Source organism: Nothoprocta perdicaria, unplaced genomic scaffold (genome assembly GCF_003342845.1).
Source record: "Nothoprocta perdicaria isolate Ctin4 unplaced genomic scaffold, notPer1 scaffold_111, whole genome shotgun sequence".
Classification (NCBI taxonomy): domain Eukaryota; kingdom Metazoa; phylum Chordata; class Aves; order Tinamiformes; family Tinamidae; genus Nothoprocta; species Nothoprocta perdicaria.
Window position 1 is genome coordinate 895,005 of NW_020454217.1, and position 20,800 is coordinate 915,804.

At 42.5% G+C, this 20,800-nt stretch overlaps 1 protein-coding gene across 2 annotated transcripts; it reads right to left on the reverse strand.

Annotated features, from left to right (window-relative positions):
* Nucleotides 1-2,290: 2,290 nt before the first annotated feature.
* HTR7 (5-hydroxytryptamine receptor 7) lies at nt 2,291-20,714 on the reverse strand. 2 transcript variants are annotated; one of them, XM_026051885.1, is made up of 3 exons: nt 20,188-20,711; nt 3,409-3,556; nt 2,291-3,312 (listed from the first exon to the last, which is right to left on the reverse strand). In XM_026051885.1, exons 1-3 carry the CDS (start codon nt 20,709-20,711, stop codon nt 2,806-2,808), a joined length of 1,179 nt encoding a protein of 392 aa, XP_025907670.1. In that variant the 3' UTR covers nt 2,291-2,805. The 2 variants fall into 2 exon arrangements, with proteins under 2 accessions (XP_025907670.1, XP_025907663.1); XM_026051878.1 differs by having other exon boundaries at nt 2,291-3,556; nt 20,188-20,714.
* Nucleotides 20,715-20,800: the final 86 nt, after the last annotated feature.

A 20,800-nucleotide genomic window follows, 5' to 3' on the forward strand; every position in this document is an offset into this window, starting at 1 on the left:
ACATAGCCTGTAACAATTCCTGTTCTTTCCAGGGATCTCCTTGTCTGAAACAGATGGTAAAGGAGAGTAGTCTTGTAGGATGCTCCCTCTGAAGGAAGCAATTGCCTCGACATTTGGGCAAATGTCAGAATTTCTGACTCATAAAACTTTTTTTTTTTTAATATGGAAAACTTCTAACTTGGAACAAATACAACTTCCGACCATTTCCTGCAGAATAATAACAGTTGAAAGTTCTCCACAGAATTCTGAAATCAGCTGCAGAATTTTAAAATCCTCCTTGGAGCCTTTGTAAATATTTTAATTTGCTTATTCTCTCTTGAAAAATCTCATTTATCTCATAGAAAAAGAAAATTGATACAGAAGAACTGAGAAAATTACTCCCTTACATTAGGAATCCCAAAGGTGCCTTTCTGATAGGTAATTTAAATTCAGAAACGTCAGTCATTTCATGCTGACTACAGAAAATGTCCTCATAGTAACATTAGCTCTAATCTGTGTTCTACAGAGCTACAGATACTCTCTTATCTTTCTTCTGCACATAATATTTTTGGAATATTGAAAAGAAATCAAAATATTTCAAATTAATTTTAAACTTTCTTAAAACAGATTTGAACCGGGGATATAGTACATCTCTTACCATTACAAAGTTATCCCTCTCAAGAGCCCCCAGATATTTGGTACTGGGTGTTTTTCAGTGTATGAATCTACCTAGGCTTGTTCTGGGGTGCACAGCTCAGCACAGATGCTGCTGTTGCTGCTTACAAGCTCAAGCCTTTGCAAAGAGCTGTGTTTCAAACACACAATGTGGCACAAGCTGCTCACTGTTCAGCCTGAGTTAACATAGAATCCTTAAGGTTGGAAGGGACCTTTGGAGATCATCGAGTCCAACCCCCCTGCACACGCAGGGTCACCCACAGCACAGGGCTGCGTCCAGGCGGGTTCTGAAGATCTCCAGAGAAGGAGACTCCACAGCCTCCCTGGGCAGCCTGTTCCAGAGCTCTGTCACCTTCACTGTCAAGAAAATTTTCCTTAAGTTCCCATGGTGCTTCAGTTTGTGGCTGTTTCCTCAAGTTCTACCAGTAGCTACCACTGAGGGGAGGCCGCCCCCTCCTCCTCACTGCCTCCCTTGAGGTATTTAATGGCACTGCTCAGGTTCCCCCCTCAGCCTTCTCTTCTCCAGGCTGAACAGGCCCAGCTCACTCAGTCTATCCTCATAGGGCAGATGGTCCAGGCCCTGACCATCCTTATGAACATCACTGAAAATAAGTCATCTTGGTTTTGTACTTGAGCAAATGAGCACAAGACTTAGCCTAAAGTGTGATTTGCTGGAGTGTGATTGAGGAAGCTTAATATATACAATGCCCTAACTTACTGATCAGTAATTGCAGAAGCTAATAGCATAACGAGCTATGAGATTTTTTTTCCTCCCTCCTCTCAGCAATACTGCAAGAGCTGAAAATGTAGATGTGGAAAATGGAGCACAGGGCACAGCTGTGAGCTCAGTCTGGAACATGGTGTGGGTCGTGCACACTCACTCCACAGAAATCATCACACTGATACAAGTTGCTACAAGTTGGGTTCTTGTTGTAAATAAGCAATAATGTTAGGAGATTTGACTCGCTCAACTGTGGGAAGAGTTTGACTTTGATACCCATGTCAGGAGGGGCAGAGCCGCGCAGTTAGAGGAGCTGGTGTGGAGGTGCGCAGCTGGACCTAGAAACTGAATGTTCTTGGTTCTTATTCAAGGCAAGTTTTAAAACCTTTTTAGCAGAAATGATAACCAAAGTCAGTGTGTGTAGATAAAGACTTGAAGATTCAGAATATCATCTAGGGCCCTTTTAATCCTAGCTGGCTCAGGAAAACAATCAAACAAAAACCTAAAATTTCACAGAACAGAGACCAGCTGTAGCAACAAAAGAACCTAACATATTAGCATAGGAAAAAGTGTGAGCCTAAATTGAAGAAGGGCTCAAATGATAAAACCAAGAGAATTAATGAAAGAGAAGATGCCTTGGACTAGACAACTCCTGCAATAAGCTGTAATCACTTATTAAAGTTAGCAATATAGGACAATACATCTCTCTGGCATAACTGCTGTAGCAGCTCTGCAGATCATGGTGTTGCTTGGCTCTGTGCAGGAGCAGGTCTGAGACTTTGCTCCATCTCTTACGTTCTATGTGTAATGTCTTCTTTCAGTACACAAACGCAACATGAAACTTCACAGACTAGTTTATCCCCAGGAAATTCAGTAAATTAATGTTTAATGGACACTTTTTTTTACAATAAGGAATACTTCAAAGCAATATAACTTCTCTGATCCAGCTTCATCTTAAATGGTTTATTTTTCTAATAACAAAGTGGAAAGCAGTGAGTTATACTGAACTCTTCAGCATTTTCAGGTCTTTATTACAGCAAAAATTTCTAGGATACAAGATGCATCCAATATTGAGAGCTACTAGAAGTTGTTTGGGGCTGAGGACCAAACAATAGGGTTAGGCCAACTTCCCTCTTTCCTCACTGGCAACCCAGAAACCCTGCACCCCCTTTCCTTCCTTCCCCTCTCCAGTATCCAGGACTGAAGTTCCCTTTCCTTTTACCCAGATGCATTAGATTGTCTTCTGCTTTCTCCAGGTTCGTTATGGCCAGTGCATTGTGCGGGACTTTACCTCGCCACCTTCCCGCTTCTTGATGACCCTGTTAACCGCGCTCAAGAATGCTCATTCTTCCTATAACCCTTCTTCCAAACTTGAGGAAACGAGTTCATGTGCTAAAACAATAAATTATTCTAGTAAAGGGCAGGCGGCCTCACAGGACAAACTCCGGCTTCTCTGCGAGCTTCAGCGCCTCGTGCATGCCAGCAGCCGAGAGCTTCCGGTTGATGTTCCTGTACCGGCACTGCAGGAGGTTGCGGTAGGTTGTCCTCAGGTCCCGGTTGAAGAAGGCGTATATAAAAGGGTTGATGAGAGAGTTGGCATAACCCAACCATAGAAAGGTTCTTTCAACCCACAGCGGGATGCAGCTGCATGCGGTGCCACAGATGAAGGGCCTGGCAGTGGAGAGCAGGAAGAAGGGCAGCCAGCACACAGTGAAAGCCCCAACGATAATTCCAAGGGTGGTGGCAGCTTTCTGTTCCCTTTTAAAAATGGAAATGTTTTTCTTCTCATGCTTAAGGAGTCGTGAAAAATTAGTACATTCTTCAGATTCTTTGTGCAGTTTAACAACTCCATTCATAGATATTCCTTCCATTTCTTCTGCCCGGGGAAACCCAGCAAACTTGTGTTTAGCAGCACTCCTCTTAGCAGCCTTGTAAATCTGGTAGTACATGAAAAGCATCACTGACATGGGAATGTAAAAGGCGACCGCAGTGGAGTAAATTGTGTAGCCAAAGTCTTGGCTGATCAAGCAAACCTTTTCGTCGTTGACGTTCTGGGCCCAGCCGAAGAGCGGCGGCAGCGTGATGGAGGCCGACAGGAGCCACACGCACAAGATCATCTTGGCCATGCACCTCCCGTTCTGCCGCACCGGGTACGTGAGCGGCCTCGTTATTCCCAGGTACCTGCAACGGCAGCGGCAGGGTTACTGGCTGTGGCTTTGGTTGGCTCATAAAGCTGTTTCACATAGCTTGCCATAGAAATTAAGGTGCATGGCTAAAGTAATAACTCATTTTTTGATTATTAAGGAAATTTTGAAACCTAACTTTTATTTAACTGTCTGATGAAGTCTCGATAAAGGTAAGTGCTTCCGCACAAACCATATTACTTTCTATATTGAGTTCATGTGTAAATTTAAACAAGCAAATTCAGTCATCTTATTCATCAGTTATAAAGGTCCTAGACACTAAACCGAGATGATGAGTTGTCTTTCTTACCTTCATGTTTCATGCAGGAACAGCAAACTGCAAACTTATATCGAGAGTAGATTATCTCAGCACTACTGTAATTCATTTTATTATCACTTAATTTGAAAGAAATGACACTTCCTCAACATTCAAACTTTTACTGAAAGAAATAATAATCCATCACAGTGTCAGTTCAGGAAGACTGGGGAAGAAATTTGCTTTTAACAAGAGCTAAGTTTATAATGAGAAATAATTGGAAACTCCCAAGAACAAAATGTTAACTGTTCGCTACGGTTTCATGGGAGGGGAAAAAAATCTAACGGCTTCTAAAAGCTCTAAACTGCAAGAGCTTAAAAATACACAATCTGTCCCAAGAAAATGTTTATCACTATTGCCCTATATAGATGGACAGCAATATTCTAATTCTGCGTTTTCTCTCAGCTACAGAAGATTTCCATAGTTCTTCTCTAATTATGAGAGGTTTCTCTTAAGCAGAAGTAGATGACTTCTTTTCCATCTAGTATTTTTATCCCAAATTGGTATTCTGCTCAACTGGAGCTGGTCTATAAATTCCCATTAGCTTCCTCAGATTGTTCTTTCCTTGTCCCACCAAAAGGAAGAATTTGGAAGAAAAATCAGTGTGCTTCATTTTGGTGCTTATAAGCGTTATATACAAGCATTATATATAAGTATTATCAGGTATTAAAGCAAACTTTTGTTTTAAGATGTACCTACATTTCGTCAAAAATGGAGGTTTGTGAAGGCTACAAATGAGAATGGCCATAATGTGATGAGGAAGGTTCTTGCCGGTGTGTGTGGGTACCCAGCACATCACAACATCGGTCTCTACAGAGGGCTGCATTGCTGATTTGCTTTCTTTTTAACTGCAATGCAGTGAATTACGGCTGTGCCCCTGCTTTATATACAAACTCAGGTATGTTAGTTATGCAAATAAAAAGATCATTTCATGTTCTGTTTTGCAGAGTCTCAGCTACGTCGCTGATTTATGGGGCAAGGAACCAGTCCCAGTTTATTGCTCCCTCCTGTCGCACGAGCCGATTATATCAGTGCCTGCGGGTGCCGTGAGCTCAGGTGCTTGTTAAAATAAGCTGGGACTGTAGCAGTATCGTACCTAAGCATGGGCTCTGTTATTATAAAAAGGCTGTGCCTTGTTCACCTCACCTTTTGCATCAGAACACAGGCGGACGGCCACTCCGGGAGGCCTTGGCCACAGTCTAGAGTTGGGGGCAAATTCTGCTCCATGGATTCACTGGCCCAAACTGTTCACACTGCAAAGGAGCTGAGAGCTAAAGTACTGCTCCTTAAAATACCTATGTTAGTGGCATGATTTAGCCACACGTGAGTTCAACGTATCAGGGATGCAAAAAGTTTCCTTGGTACTTAAAATGTGTTGCTTTAAAGAATCTTTAAAATCCATTTTATTAATCTTAGCTTTAAAATCCATCTTTAAAGTCCATCTTCCTGAGCTTTGTATTTTTCTAGTTATTACGCATTTGGTTATTAGAAACAACATGATTATGAGGTGATCTTCCTTATACAGCTAAACCCATTAAATCAGATTTCTGAAAAAATCAGATCCGTGGGCTGTACCCTCTGCATGCCTACTAGTGCATTCTGCTGCATCAGAATATAACAAAAAGAATTCATGAAAGCAGAAATCTACTGAAAAGAATTAAAATTCATTAGTTTTGCACTGACACCATTTTTTTTCTGGAAGCTCTGAGCTCCACAAAGTGCTATTTGAAATTAAAATATATTAATTAGCATAAAAATACACCAGCATCCTCTCTGCCTTATCTGTTTTTCCTAAATGCAGCATGCCAGAAAAAGAAGTAAGCAGACATAGAGGCATTAATGAAGTGTCTTTATCTTCTTATCTCCTTAGATGAAATCCATTACCCTTGAAAATTTAGTTGCAGCTTCAAAATAATGTAAATCATCACTGTTGTCTAATACACTAGAGAGTGTCCAAGGCCTAATGAATTCACGATTTTCTAAAGTATTGTGTCAAACTCCTCAAAAATAGGCGTTTTATGCTTAATCTCTAATGATTACCTTCCAAAAATGACTAAAGGTAAGCCAGCTAAACTAACATATCATTCTAAAAATATATACTGTCCTGAGGCCTTGATGCCTCAAGGAGCTCTAAATAAGAACATTCTCTAACCTGGGGAATTGTGTGAAATGGTCTGTTTTATCTGCACTACCGCAAAGGTAGTTCGTGGAGCCAGTCAGTTATCACCAGGAATCTCTCAGGGTGACCTTCTTCATCATCTTCATCTGACTAACTCTCTATTTGCTACTGAAGTGTTCAGCGGCTTCTATAGATGCAGAAGAAGATAACAGTTCTTCCTCCAACCACAGTTAAGAGAAAGCAGCAGGGCCAGATTTGGTAGCATTTAAGGTTAACCAAGCATGACATTTAATTTTTGTGGATTAAATGTGAGGGGTTTTTTTTCAGTAGTTCTTTTCTTTGTGTTTGTTCCCATGTGAGAAAGACAAATATATCTGTGATATTTAGGTGGTAAAAGTGGTGAAGTGTTTATAGCTGTTTTGGGAACTCTGAAATGAATGGGTCTGGTCTCTCCACCTTCTCAAGTGCCTAGAAAACAAATGAGGCAAACTGAGAATTAACAAGTACAGCTCTATCACCAAAAGGAAGAAAAAGGTGATAAGAAGGCCTAATAGCAGGTCCTTTGTCTGAAATCTTCATTACCTGTTGTATTTGGCTAAAAAAATAGGAAAAGAGGAAGAGGATTTGCTCTTCGCTGAGGGTGAAGTCACAGAGTAATAGAAAATCTAACAGCTTAGAGGTTTTAAAACTTCTTGAGCCTCATGCCAACCCACAAACAAATGTAATGTATCATGATGCAGGGGTCACTTTTGCTGTTTCTCAAGCACACAAATGAAACTCCTTTTACTGGTCTCGGTGTACTTTATAGACAGAATTTCATTTTAATGAGTTCACTTTTTTGTCAGTGTTTAACTTTCAGTTACTGAATGGATGATGCTAACGGATGCTGTTGAGACACTGGAGGAGAAATGTTGGGCTCTATTCCTGCTTCAGTTTATTAAAGAAATTGAGGAATGCTTTGGTACTGGCAGTCATGTTAGGGTGGCCCTTAACTTTTGAGGAGTTAACATGCTTGGATCTTTACCCCCAAGCATTCCCCTTTCTTGCACAATAAGCTTCACTGTTCTTCTGGTAGTTAAACTCTTTGTCGTGAGCTGGGTTTTAATGTGATCTCTTGCGGGATGCCTGTGTGATCAGAGAATCTAGAGCCTTTGATGATGCCTTCGCTTGGTTGCCTGAACCAGTTATAAAACTGAAGATAAGGTTCAAGTCCCTGAAAGTGATTTGATCCGGTGGGCTACCCAGTCTAGCAGAGAAGAGGCTGGATGTCCTTGGGATAACGTGGTGATAGACAAAAGCACTCCAGACTGCTGATGTTTGCTGATAGGAAAAGCTGTGTTTGCTGCCTTGTCCCTGCTGTGGGGCAGTGTCTTTAAGCAAATGTGTGGCTTCCTGAAGCACCAGCTGAGATGCAACCCCTGCTGTGTGCTATAGATGCAGTTCCTGAGCAAAATAGAGGAATGGAGAAAAGGAATAAATTTTTCAGATTAGGAACTGAAAAAGAGACTAAAAGCACACTGTCTTACAGGTTTCTTCCCATTTTACTTCTTATTCCTTCATGCTTGGAGGCATCCCTGAAGCTAATAAAGACTTCAGGCTTTTGCTGGGGAGTCTATATGGCACTTTTACGAACACTTTTTTCCACCTTCCTGCCTTCAGCAAAGGTTTCAGTTCTCGAACTCCCGCACATTAACACAGAGCACCTCTCTCTTCTCCCCACATGCCTCCCGTGGTGTCCTTTGGCAAAGGCGAGGGCGGGCGATGCCCAGCTTCGGCCAGGCCGCGGGAGACGGGCCAGGACACCCCCTGCGTGGGGGTTACAGGAGGGCAATGGGGCTTCTCCCCGCGCGGCGCTCCGTGAGGTGCGGGCACCAACGTGCGTGGGCACCAACGTGCCTTTCGTGAGCGGGGAGGCAGCGCGTGGCCCTGCCTCGCGTGTGCACATGTGTACCTAGCTCTTTCTGTGATTCTGCAGCTAAGCTACCACACAGCTTCACTAAAACGTGTGGGGGTTTGATTTCGAAGCTATGAAAAATGTCATTGTTTTTAAAAAAAAAAACCCTCTTGTCACACTCTCATAATGCAGAAATGGCTAAGGTGATTTTCTCCAACTTAGCTATGTGAGTCATGCTTGGGTTGACACTAAACATCAGCTTAAAAGGAATTATTTTGAAAGTTATAATGGTGTTTCAAAATGAAAGCCTCCTACAACTTTAACTGGAAAATGATGACTGATGTCTTAGTACAATTAAATGAAATGTTTCAGAAACTTCCATAGTATAAGCAATGAATGAAAAGAAATATTGCAGCCCTTTGCACTGATAATACCACTATATTAAAACAAAGTATCTCCAGGGAATAGCTATTTAAATGTGCTGATATTTATGTCCCCTCACTTCCTTCCTTGAATACAAGCAATTTAAACATAATATCTACACACAAAGCACTTAAGGACAGCACCCTGGGGAATACTTCTTCTCCTTCCCTCCCCTTTGTGGGTCTCCCTGCCTCTGCAGAGACAGGAAAAATCTGGTAGTGGCAGGATTTGCTCCTAATTCCCCTCTTTGCTTCTCCAACAAATTCAGATCTGCCTTCAGATAACTCCAACCATGACCAAAGGCAAAGACGCCCGAGTAGATGATTTAGTTGGATATAGAGATCTAAGACTGTAATAGCAGGTTTATTTGGAAGCCTTATTTCCAGTGCTATAGGATGCACAAGGCATCTTGGATTGTCTTACAGAGTCTGGGTTACTCTATGGTATTAACTGTGGGAATGTCAGCCAGGGGTGCAAACTGCTCCTAGGAAGTGGACACCTGGGGTTTTAACTTCAATCCTTGCCACAAAAATGTTTTTAAAATCCTGTCATTACAGTTCATCGTGACACATCCTTAAACTAACACAGTCCTCTCGCAGAGGATCTTTCAATACAGACCAGTCTGAACGCAAGAAGAAAGCTTGCTACCAAAATAAAAATGGGAAATGGCAACGTGAGGACTCTAACTGAGGTGCCAAAGTATCTAAGTAATTCTATTTCATGAAAATACAGGATGAAAAAGGAAAAGGATAGAGTATCTCCTCAAAGACAAATGTATTCTTGCTGACAAATTCAAATGCATGATGCTGTATTTGTGAATAATCCAAATGGCAGCAGGCAAAGTAAAGAAGTTTTGCAAGTCCTGAGTCAATAAAAAAATACTAGGAGGGATGGAGTTTGTGGTACTATATTCAAAAGTGAAATTTTAGGAAAATCATCCTGATCCCATAAAATACTCAAAAATAATGATAATGTTCTGATAACAGAACACACCATTCTGACCCACTGCCATACCAGTTGTTTTTTAAATATGCACTTTCTGAAGTAGCTTCTCCTTTTCAGTACTGAAAGTGTGTCTGGCTTCCTAATGTGAAATAAGGACATAAATTACAGCCTGCTGGGGCACGGGAGGCAGAGGAACAGAAGGTATCAAGGAGAGAAGGCAGCAGATCAGACCAAACTGCAGACTGCAGTTCGAGAACCTTTTGGACAGGCTCGCAAGGCTTCTCTGACAGAAACTTCTGTAATGGGAACTTACCAGAAGCTCCTGTGGCGATTCCTGCCCCATAACCTGCCTGACAGTTATTTATTTTCCTTGGCTTGATATTTTGCCATTATTGCACACTCATGCGCTTGGGGCTTACTAAGCTTCCCTGCCCTCTCTGCTGATATGGCGGGTGCTGCAGCGAGCGGGGCGGGCAGCAGGCAGCCCTTCCTCCTGCCGCCTGGAGCGTTTGCCTTTGCTTTCCCCTGCAGCATGTCGGCAACACGCCGGTCCTGCTGAGCTGTGCTCACATCAAACCATGCGGGATAAAGACCAACATGCCCAAGGTTGCTTCTGTGCTTACCGTTTCCAATAATCTCCGTTCTCATTGCCAAGCCCATGTCTTCAAATGTGTATTTGAATTTAGGAGCAGAACTTTGGCATCAGGATGGATGAATCACCACAGCCGAGAGCCTGCACATCTTGGGAGCTCACTAGGAGCTGTTAAGTGTTGGACATCCTTGCTAAGATGCTCCCTTCATGGCAGCACCCAGGCAGGAGGACATGAGCTTCATGTTAAGTACCAGCTTTTGGGAGTGCTAAGCACCCCATTTGCATTATTTTATTCACAGGCAAACAGTGGTGCCATTTTAGTTTGAGTGGTTTTTCAAAAATGGAGCTTCTCTCCAGGAAATGGCCAAACTCATTTAGCAAAAATAGCTTTTCAATATGGGACAATAGGCTCCTGAGAGATGAGATTAGCATAGTTGATAAAACTGCTTGTGCCAAGAAGTGAGTTTCCAATTGCAGATTGTTAAGTTAAAAGAAAGCTAAAGTGCATAACAAAGCAAAGAGAAAAAAAGAAGTCTTTAGAGATGGTGCCACATTATTTTTAGCATCAAAATATCTCACCAGGCTATTAAAGAAAAGCTTTGCATCTTGTCAGCAGCCGTTTTGGGTCACAGGTATAAATATATCCATATAATTTTGTGGCCAGATAACACACTAGGTCTTTGTTCAGGGATTCATTATTTCAAGTACTTGTTAAATGCCTACTTCTACAGCAAATAAGCAAAATTTAGCAATCCACATAAAGAACTGCTTACAGAAAATTCCTCTGGCAAATGTAACAGTCTATGTGAAATATTTGATAACAATCACAATATGTTTCCATGGTTTATATTGATAATAACAGATATGTTGTAAATTATACAGTAAGTAGAGATAGAGGTGTATACTTCCATTACGTGTGCCCATCTCTTCCCTTTCCATGTTTTAACTTCTATCTCTATGGCCAGTTTCTAAATAACAGTTACCAGACAAATCTTCTAGACCAGCGCTCTTCATTTTGCTTTGAAAACCCCTAAATTTTGTACTGTGGGAACAGCCCTCTAGCTAGAACCCTGACAACAGCCTTGCTTTTTTTCCCACAGCTCCTTCTGTGTCCCTCTCCAGGGATCTGCAAACCATGTGTTGAAGTTATTTGCCCCAAGTCTCTGGTGCATCCCTAATTAAAAGCCAACAGGTAGAAACAATGTGTTTGGGGAAAGCCCTGTATCCAGGCCTCTGTTCCTCTCCCAGGGGCAACCGGCCACATCTCTCACTGCAGCTGCTAGAGAAAACTCACCACAACCAGGCAGGATAGAGCTAAAAAGATCCGTACACACCCGCACAACTGCTGTGCCCTCGCACACAAGCCTTTGCTACCAACTCTGCTTTTCCCCAAAGCGGTGAAATTTTTGACTTGCAGCAAACTCTGCCAAGGCTCCCCCGATCCCCAGGCAGCTTTCCCACTACCCTTAAGAACTGGCTGCTGGTTGCCCCTCTCTTCAGACTCCCCTCCTCGTCACATGCCGCAGGGCCAGTAGCACATGGGAAGGACAGGGCTGTCCTTTCTATCTCTGCTTCCCCCAGTCTCCTTAAAGGAACATTAAAAACACATGGTAAACAAGAGTAAACAACCAACTTTCCCCTAGTTTTATTTTTAAATTTCCCTGAGCTAAAAAACTTGGCTTTGAGTTTTTGACAGCATTGAAAAAAAAAGACCCATTTCCTTGACATATCTCAGGAGAAAACTTTGCTGCCAGTTTTTTTTCATCAAGATACAATGTACCTCAATGAATAGCCTTCACCTTCGTTTCTCATTATTATAAAAACCTTTTTATTATAAAAACCTTTTTTTTTTTTTTAAAAAAAATGTCCCTCCTTGCTTTTTCTTTTTTTAACCAAATTATGACTATTCTGCAGTGGAATAACTTTACAAGATAATATTAAGCCTGGTCTTTCTCGTTGGCCAGGATAAGCACAGAAGCTCAGCGCAGCTTTGATTTCTCTGCAAGTACCAGTTCTTTATGGGAGCCGCAATAGCACAGTCACCGTGTGCTATTTACATTACATTTTGCACATTAGCCAGAAAACTTGTTTATTGCTAAGATTCATTATCTGATTTGTACACATGCTAGTATTTCTGGCACCACTGATAAGTGAAAAATACCTACCAATGTAGATATTCTGTATAAAGCTTTGTGAGTAGATGGATAGGTATAGCAAAGCAAAGACACTGCATGCTCTTAATTCCATTACAGTTGTTCAAGCAAAACAGAGACAAGTCTTCTCCATATGCCTATATATGCCTATATGCACAACCCCCTGCTGAAGGCAGCAAGAAAGGCCCGTGTGTGTAATGACAAATAAGCTGTGAATACTCCTGTATCTTTAAATCTGTATTTCTACCCTGATCTTAACGTAGGGGCCAGTTATGTGCATGCACACCCTTAATTTTGCCAAAGAATTCCAATTTGTTAAATCATTTTCATTTTTCCATTATTGCTTATACGTAAAAGAGTCAACCTTTGAATTTCAGGGAAAAAAAACTGATGTAATAATATTCACAGACTTATTTCATAGGAAGCTTTATGATGACAAAGACTGAAGGGTAGATGTCTTCCTTCTCTGGTTGACGAAATAGCCATCTTTCTGCCACCATCGAGTTTTGTTGGTCATTAACATCTGATGTCTGTTACAAGAACAAGTGTTGGCCTCAGGTTTGTGATCTACCTCCAAGTGGGCTTTGAGTTAAGCTGGCAGAGCCAACGTGTGTCCTTGGCACCTGGAGCTGCCTTGGTGGCCGGCCTTCTTCGGGAGCTCGCCAGCGTTCCTGGCTCTCCAAGAGAACGGGTCAGATTTGAAGCATTCCGGCCGCGGTACTGGCAGCAGCCCCTCCACAAAGGTCTGCAGGGACACTCGGAAATACCAGGCACAACAGCAGACCTGGAGCAAAGGAGCTTGCCAACTGACTGTGTCAATCTCAACTAAAACTGGGCTTAGCAGGCTGAATGACTAGAGCTTTGATTTTGCTGAAATCTTGGCAAACTGAGACTCCTGTTGCAGGAAATGATTGAAAAGGAATGCTGGAATAACTTTGGCAAGAAAAATCCCCATCTCTCTTCTCCAAGAAGATAAAACAAATGGAATATTTTTTTGCTATTTGTGAAACAGATCTCGAAAGCCTAAAGGAGAGAATGAACTAACGGGCCAGTTGAGCTGCTTCATGTATCCCAGTCCCCTGCTAGGGTGACTCAGTGAAAACTGAGTGTGAAGGAAGACCTGAGAAACCTCCATCACTTATTGAATAAGATTTGTGAAAAAATACGAATTGGGAACCTGTGCTATCACTGGTACTGCAGCAGGAGGCTGCACTCACTCAAATGTTGGTACACAAAATAGACAGAATTTGATTATTCCTTACAGTTATCTCAAACACAGCTGTAGGAAAGTATCAGACAAATAAATAACTGGAATCTGTCAGATAATCTTGAGGGAGAAAATAGGAAATTACTTAAATATTTTATACTACAAAGAGAGATCTCATTCTTTAAAAAGTTTTAAAAATCAACTTTGCAAAATTAAAAATATTACTTAAATCCAACTACATCCTTAGACATGTTTCTTATATAACACCTCACAAAAAGCTGTTTTTCCTAACTTAATAAAGATATTCAAATATTGCAAACTTTGGTTAAAAAACAAAAAGAAAAAAAAAGAAAAAAGAATGTTATCAGCACCAAAGTCTCTTTTGCTGTCCTGAGCACAGGGGCTGGTCTGCGTCACTGAAAGGTCTCCACAACTGCAGAAACAGCCAAGTTCAGCGAGAGCTCCTTGTCCTCCCTGCTGGTTTGGATGCAGTCGTCAGCAAGTCATTTCAATGCATGCTATAAATACATCCACTATGCAAAACAATGTACAAATATAAACATTGTAATGATGAATACTGCTCAAAAGTCAGTTAAAGAACAAAGTGTCTGGTTAAGTCACTCAAAGTAATGAAATTTTCAAATGATTCTTGACCTTAGCACATGCACGTCAAAGTTCTTATTTGCTCTCTCCAAATGCTTGTAAGCAGCCTCCCTCAGCCTCTGGTGCCTTGCAAATCTAAGCACTTCTAAAGTGAATATGGCTAAAACGGTTAGGAAAAAGAAAATCACTTCTAATCTGCTAAGTTTTTATTCACTGTGGTGGTAGAAGGACCTCTACCTTATGCCTGAGTCTTCTGGCATTTACCAAATGGTCCATCTGTTTGTCAGGTTATCTTTTATTCACTATATCCCATTCTTCCTCAGTGTGTATCCGGTGTCTAGCCATTAAGAACGACGACTGTGCAAGACATAGCAAAGTAACTGCTTTGGCCTCGAGCAGGTTCAGTTTTAGTAACTGCATCTTTCCTAGTCTGCCTGCATGACGTCCGGAAAGGTGAACGGGGCGGGCGCAGACACCAGCGGGAGCGTGTGGCTACAGCCCAGCAGCCCCGCTGCCGCACTCCTAAGGAGCTGGAGCTCGCCGAGGGACAGGCATTGCCCTGCTGCACACTGCTCAGAAGTGCGTGCAACTTCCAATTCAGTGTCTTCATCTCAGTATCTTGGAGCAGGAATTAGTGTCATGTCTCTCTTCAGTGAAAATAGAAGAGAGATTAAATAACAGATTCTCTGCAAAAACAAGGTAGAACAATTCCAATGAAGAATATTAAGTTGACTGAACTAGAAAAAAATACATAGGAAAGAATGAAAATACCTGTTTTTTTCTTTATTAGTGTGGCATTGCTATTGGTATCTTCAGTCAGCTTGACAATAGTTATTTATAGGCTTAGTGTACATTTATTTAAGGGTTTAGCAGTGGAAAGTGGCTCTTGTGGTGGTGCATAGGAACAAGCTGCCATACAGATCACAAAACTTTCTTCCATGACAGACACCTGAACTGCAGAAACTCCTTCACGTATTTTATCTACAAGTCCTTTCAGCTTTTTCTTGATCTTTCTGTTATTTCAGTTACGTGTAAAGAGAAGTTTTCTTCTTTTCTGAAGCCTTCAGTGATACTACAGCCACCAATGTACAGACAATAGGAGCTAAATTTTGCAAAGATATGAAGGAACCTACTTTATCACTGGACGTTAAGAAACTGAAAGATCAATGTGCCTATATGCTACTCACTTCTCATACCAAGGATGTAGGTTCCCTAAATAACATATAAAATAGGGTACCTAGAAATGAGAATCCACAAATCTCATATTCCTAGAAGGGAACAGAACCTAGAAGATTCCAGATTCCTAGAAGAACCAGCTGGCACTGTCCCGCAGGAACTACAAGGACAAGAGTAAATTGGAGTCATCTCCAGCAATGGGAAGAACTCTTGCGTTATGATACAGGTCATAGAGAGTGAATAAAATCTCTTGGGGGACACTGCAGGTGGGTCTCTATATTCCAGATCCAGGATATACTAGTGAAACATTTTAAATGTGACCTGTATATCTGTAAATGCTACAAGTATTTTGTGAAAGGAGCACAGATGGCAGAAGAGGCTGAAGCTGTTTCTACCCTCAGCCTAAATGCATAATAAAATCGTTCATACCAAACAAAGAGCCATACAGGGCACTTGGGTGCCACTCAGCTTAAGAATTTATTGGCGGTGTTTTGAGGTCACCATTTCCAGTTTTGGAGTTAGGCAGGGTTTAGACAGCTGGAGTCTATTTGAAGTGCTTAAACCTTTATTTGGATGCAGTCGTCAATCCTTCCTGTGAGGTACTGGGTCTCCTCAGTTCCCAAGTGTGGAAATGTGAATTTGGTGAGTGTTTAGGGATCGACGGATTCCAAAGTGATGCGTAAGTGCTCACACTTACCTGGAGTATGGCAAAAGATACCAACCAGGGATAGGAGAGAAAGCCACTCGTCGTGTATAAAAATCTCCAGAACAACAAGAAGCCCTGCTCCTGTGTCATTTGTGTATAAATCCTAAACCTTCATCCATTTAATGGATGTTGTAATACTCATTTAATGTTGGCTTAGACACAGACTGGAAAAGTTCTCCAGAAAGTATTTAATTACTTGTGTGAGTGTGGGGGAAGGTGTTATAATTCTTAAACTGTATCTGAGTAGTTATGTTCTTTATTACTTTCTAAGCCAAAGAGTTATTTTTAAATTGAATTAAAAATTGCTACTTATGCAATTATTCAGTGGATAATCTCCAAAACAGGATTTCTGTAGCTATCTTGGGTCAGAAGAACATGATGAATCAGCAGTCAAACCACATCAGTTTAAATTCAATTAATTCCCTTCAGATACTCATTCACCCACCAGGATGCAGTTTGCATCCTCCCCTTACAATTCATTCCTGAATTTTGCTCACTCATAAGTTTAAAGGAATGCAAATTTGGTATAATTTATTTATTGGGAGCCAGAAGAGCAGAGCATTAAAGGAAAAACAAACAAACAATAAGAAATGCTCAGTTATCATTCAGTGAGGGACAACTATCCTGCCAAAGTCTCTGCACCTGCTGCCTTTCTCCAGAGCTACCCTATATGGTGAACAGAGGGTACAGCGAAGGTAATATTGACTTCCACTTACTAAACTGTTTCATCCTTAGGAAATGAGGAAAGTGAGACACTATGTTACGGTCTCTGCAAAATATAGTTCTTTGTGGGTAACAACATAACCTCTTCTCTCTGGAATAATCTCTACCGTGGCTCTATAAAAGACATAATTCAGCTAAGGCTCTTAATGCATCCTGTACAAAATCAGAGATAGTAGGTGAGCACGTACTTTGCAATCTCACAACAGTTCATACAACCTAAGTGTAGAAGCAGTTTAACAAATACGAGTGATTCTGTTCAAACTCTCTTGAGAAAGATTTTGTTTTGACTTGCAAATCCTTGTCCTTAAGAGGACTGTTCACAAACTAAGCCTGCCCTTAGATATTTGTACTTATCTGATAAATTAAAATGCAAATTCAAAAGCATAATTTTGTGTACCAGAATCCTATTCGGGAACTTATGTTTAGAAACAGGGAAGATGGACATTTTAATTTTGATGCCTAATCCTGTATTCAGCCCTTTGGTGTCCTCTTAAGAAATTGTAGGTTTCTGAAGTGACATGAGACACCATTCCACTGTGTCAGAAGAACATGCAAGTTTCCTGTTCCTGTGCCGTAGGCCTCTGTATTAACTGCCTGTCGGTAATTTAGGGAAGTATTTAGCCACCGTGTCCAGGAGCATCCTGGGAGGCAAAAAAAAAAAGAAAAAAAATAGCATAATTTGAGAAGTTTCTCATAATTTTCTAGCAGCAACATGCACCTTTGGAATGGGTCACCCAGAATGTATCTGAGTAGAAGAGGATGGAGGAGAGAGGGGATGACAGAATCCACTTAGGGCAACCAAAAACCTCTTCACGCTGCAGGAAAATGCTCTGCGGGCAGGGGAGCCCTCCATCCTAATCTGCAGTCTTCGGGGCTTTCCAGTTGCTGGAGAAATTCAGTTAAAAATGCAACCACCACTGCGGGCTGCAAGGCAAAGTGTCTCCAAGCTCAGCAGCGTGAGTAGCAGCAGCAGTGAGTAACATGTTCGTGTTCAAGGGGAAAAAATCCCTGTCATTTTATTCGTTTTGTCCTGTCCACAAAGGCCTTAAAGCCTCTCTTATCAACTATATTCATTTGTCTAATAACAGATACTGCCTCCTCTTACAAACCTGCCTAATGGTTTATTTGAAACTGTTTTTTAAATTGATTCAACAGTGACATTCTTGTAGCTATCTACATTGGACTGATTCACATCTCTGGTCAAGGGATAACCTGGACATTCAATAATGAAAATTAAAAATCTTGAACTTTACAGCCTCTCTGTGCTGCCTGCAACAGCTTCACCTTTCCCTTCAAGGGAGCCTTCCTGGATGGCAGCAAAGGCTTCCTAGACTGTCCTAAGGAGCCAAGTTGCAGTTCAGTTCACAGTTATTCTTGGAAAATGTTCAGTTTGATCCAAACTTAGCCCTCCTCCCTCAGCAAATGACTCCCATGTGACCCCAGAGCCATTTAACAATTGTGCCACAGGGTTTAAGTGCATCTAGATGGCACCCAGTGCCAAACTGGAGGACGATGAATTTCATTCATTTCTTCCCTGCTTCTGGATTGCCTGGTTCATGTTCTGTTTATATTCTTTGTGCTGGGATTACAAGGGCTGTATCACCAGAGAACCTCCCCTCGTAGATAACATAAAATTCACAAGTGTTTTCATCATTTCCATAGACTCTTTCATGAAAATGAATGCAATCTCTAATGATTAGGTACATCATGATTTACAAGCTGTTGTACCAAACATAATACTTTTATCTGGGGGTTCTCATCTATGCAGAGATGTCTCCCCCAGTGTTAAATCAAAGCTTTCCTAACTACATAAATATAAGAACTGTTCTAGATAAACTGGAACCACTAAATCAATGTTACATTGGTTATATTTCATCACACATTTAATTTTCATCATTTCTCTGATCTGCATATTTTCTACATCTTCAATATTCAAAGAATATTAACTTCTCAAGGTAATCTTTGGTCCAATGAACCACTGTTACAACAGTGTAAGATTATGAATTTTTAATCAAGTTATAGAGTTTTAAAATGCTTTATTGCCAAGTGATAGAGACATTTTGCTAATGAATTGCTAGCTGGTCTACCCATTAATGTGAGACACATTAAGATATTGTGTTTATGCTATTATCCATCACATGGATAATCCATAATCAATTTAGATAATACAGGTTAAAGGACCAGGATTCGCCCGATTTTGACTTCGAGTAGGGAGAACACAACATCATTATGAGTTACGAAGAGATCGTGTTGAATAAACATTTGATAATAGAAAGAGGAATATGCAAAGATGAAAGGATAATAATTCTGATTTAAACAGTATTTGTAAATGAAAATCAGTCATTTGTAATAGGTTATATTCCATTCTAGGATGCAATGCTATATCCCTTATAAGTATTTCTTCGAGGAGGATGAGGAGAAGAGAAAGTACAGAAAGGGATCATCATTGTGACTAGTTCAGTTAAAATCTCTACTCAGCATACAGCTGTGGCCTGAAATTTTAAGCTAGGGAATGAAAAGGAATAAAACCGAACACCTACGGTGCTGCTGTGTGAATCAGTCATCCAGCCCTGCTTGGATAACAGAGCTGAATTACCTTTACCTGCCTTACAAAAGTGATCAGAAATGGAGAGTTCAGACACAGGCATCAAGAACGATCAAAGAATGTGAAGGGAATGTGGAGGGAATGCAAAAATGAAATCAGTTGCCTTAGAAATATGTAGTTAGAAAAAAAAACAATAATAATGTTAAGTTAAAACAGGCTACTCATCCCTCAACACTAGAACTAAATTAAGAGATGGCAAACTTCAAGGCAAGAGAAAATACTTGGATACTCACCCGAAGTCTATATGAGGATTTCATTGCTACAAGATGCTTGCCAGCATTCAGGTACTGCTGGCCACTGCATCAGAGCAGGGGATGTTTACAAAGAAGTTAAAGATTTGCAACAAATCGAAATTGTAATGCTCCTTGGCATGAAACAAGCCCTGGGTTGTGGGAAGCTCTTTTGAGGAGGCCTAATGCAGAGATCTTCCAGAAACCCTGCTGGAGCGGGCAGGACAGCAGCCTGCTAGAGAGGATTGGGACTGGAGAAACCACTGGTCAAGTCTGGTTAGGAGGTTCTCCAGTTTCTGCTCGTTACTGAGTCACAATGAAAACTGTCTCCCCCTAGATGCTGAAATGCCCGAATGAGACGGATGCCATGAAATAGGGAAAACACACGCAGCAAATTATTTTAGGAGTGGACTGCGATGGAATAAAGAAACCTGTCGACCTTCCTCTACTGAGGAGAGCTGAGATGTGGGTGGAAAGTGAGACGTGGCGTTACCAGCAGAAATGAGTTCCTAGGTCCTTGAAATGAATTCCCTATTGCGTCAGTGCCCAATACTTTGGGAAATGTTAAATGTCAGCAAGTGGTGTTTTGGTTTCTTTAGGTGACTAGAGAAGTATCAAAAATGCAAATACTTCGGAGCAGTTTCTCCCTCAGTAGGAAGTTTGTCAAAAATGGGCTCTGTCAGTTGGCGAGCAGGTATTTCTGAGCCCGCGCTACCGTAGCCATAAATCCCTAGTGAGGTCCGAAGCAATTCCTGCCTCGTCCCGGGCGGGTGAATTCCCGAGCGGTTGGCGGGGGGTTCCTGCCCTCTCCCCCGTGGGGGCGGCAGCCCAGGGCTGCCCGGGGCACGAACGCGGCGGGGGGGCCGCAAGAGGACCGGGCTCGGACCGGGCCGGGTCGGGTCGGACCGGGCCGGGTCGGGTCGGACCGGGCACTCACCTATCGATGCTTATCACGCACAGGGTGAGGATGGAGGCCGTGCAGCACATGACGTCCATGGCGATGAAGACGTTGCAGAAGAGGCGCCCGAAGATCCACTCTCCGCCGATGAGGTCGGTCACGCTGACGAAGGGCATCACGGCCAGGGCCACCGAGAGGTCGGCGAGGGCGAGCGAGACGATGAGATAGTTGGAGGGCTGCCGCAGCTTCTTCACGAAGCACACCGAGATGACCACCAGGCAGTTGCCGGCCACGGTGAGCAGCGTGATGAGCGAGAGCGCGGCGCCGATGACAACTTTCTCGAGGCTGCCGTAGCTGAGGATGTGCTCCCCGCACTGCGAGTCGTTGTGCGCCGGCGGCCCGGCCGTGGGCAGCGCCGGCGGGGTCCCGCCCGCGGGCAGCTTCACGAGGCGCGGCGGCCACGAGCCGCCGATCATCCTCCCGCCGCCCAGCGCGCGCGGCTCCTCCAGCGCGAAGGGCCGCACGTTACCGTAGAGGTGGCTGCCGTTGGCGGCGAGGACCATGGTGGCGCGAGGCGCCCATGGAGCCCGCGCGCCCGCCGCCGCTGCCCGCCGCGCTCGCGCTCGCGCTCGGGCTCCTCCTCGGGCGCCCC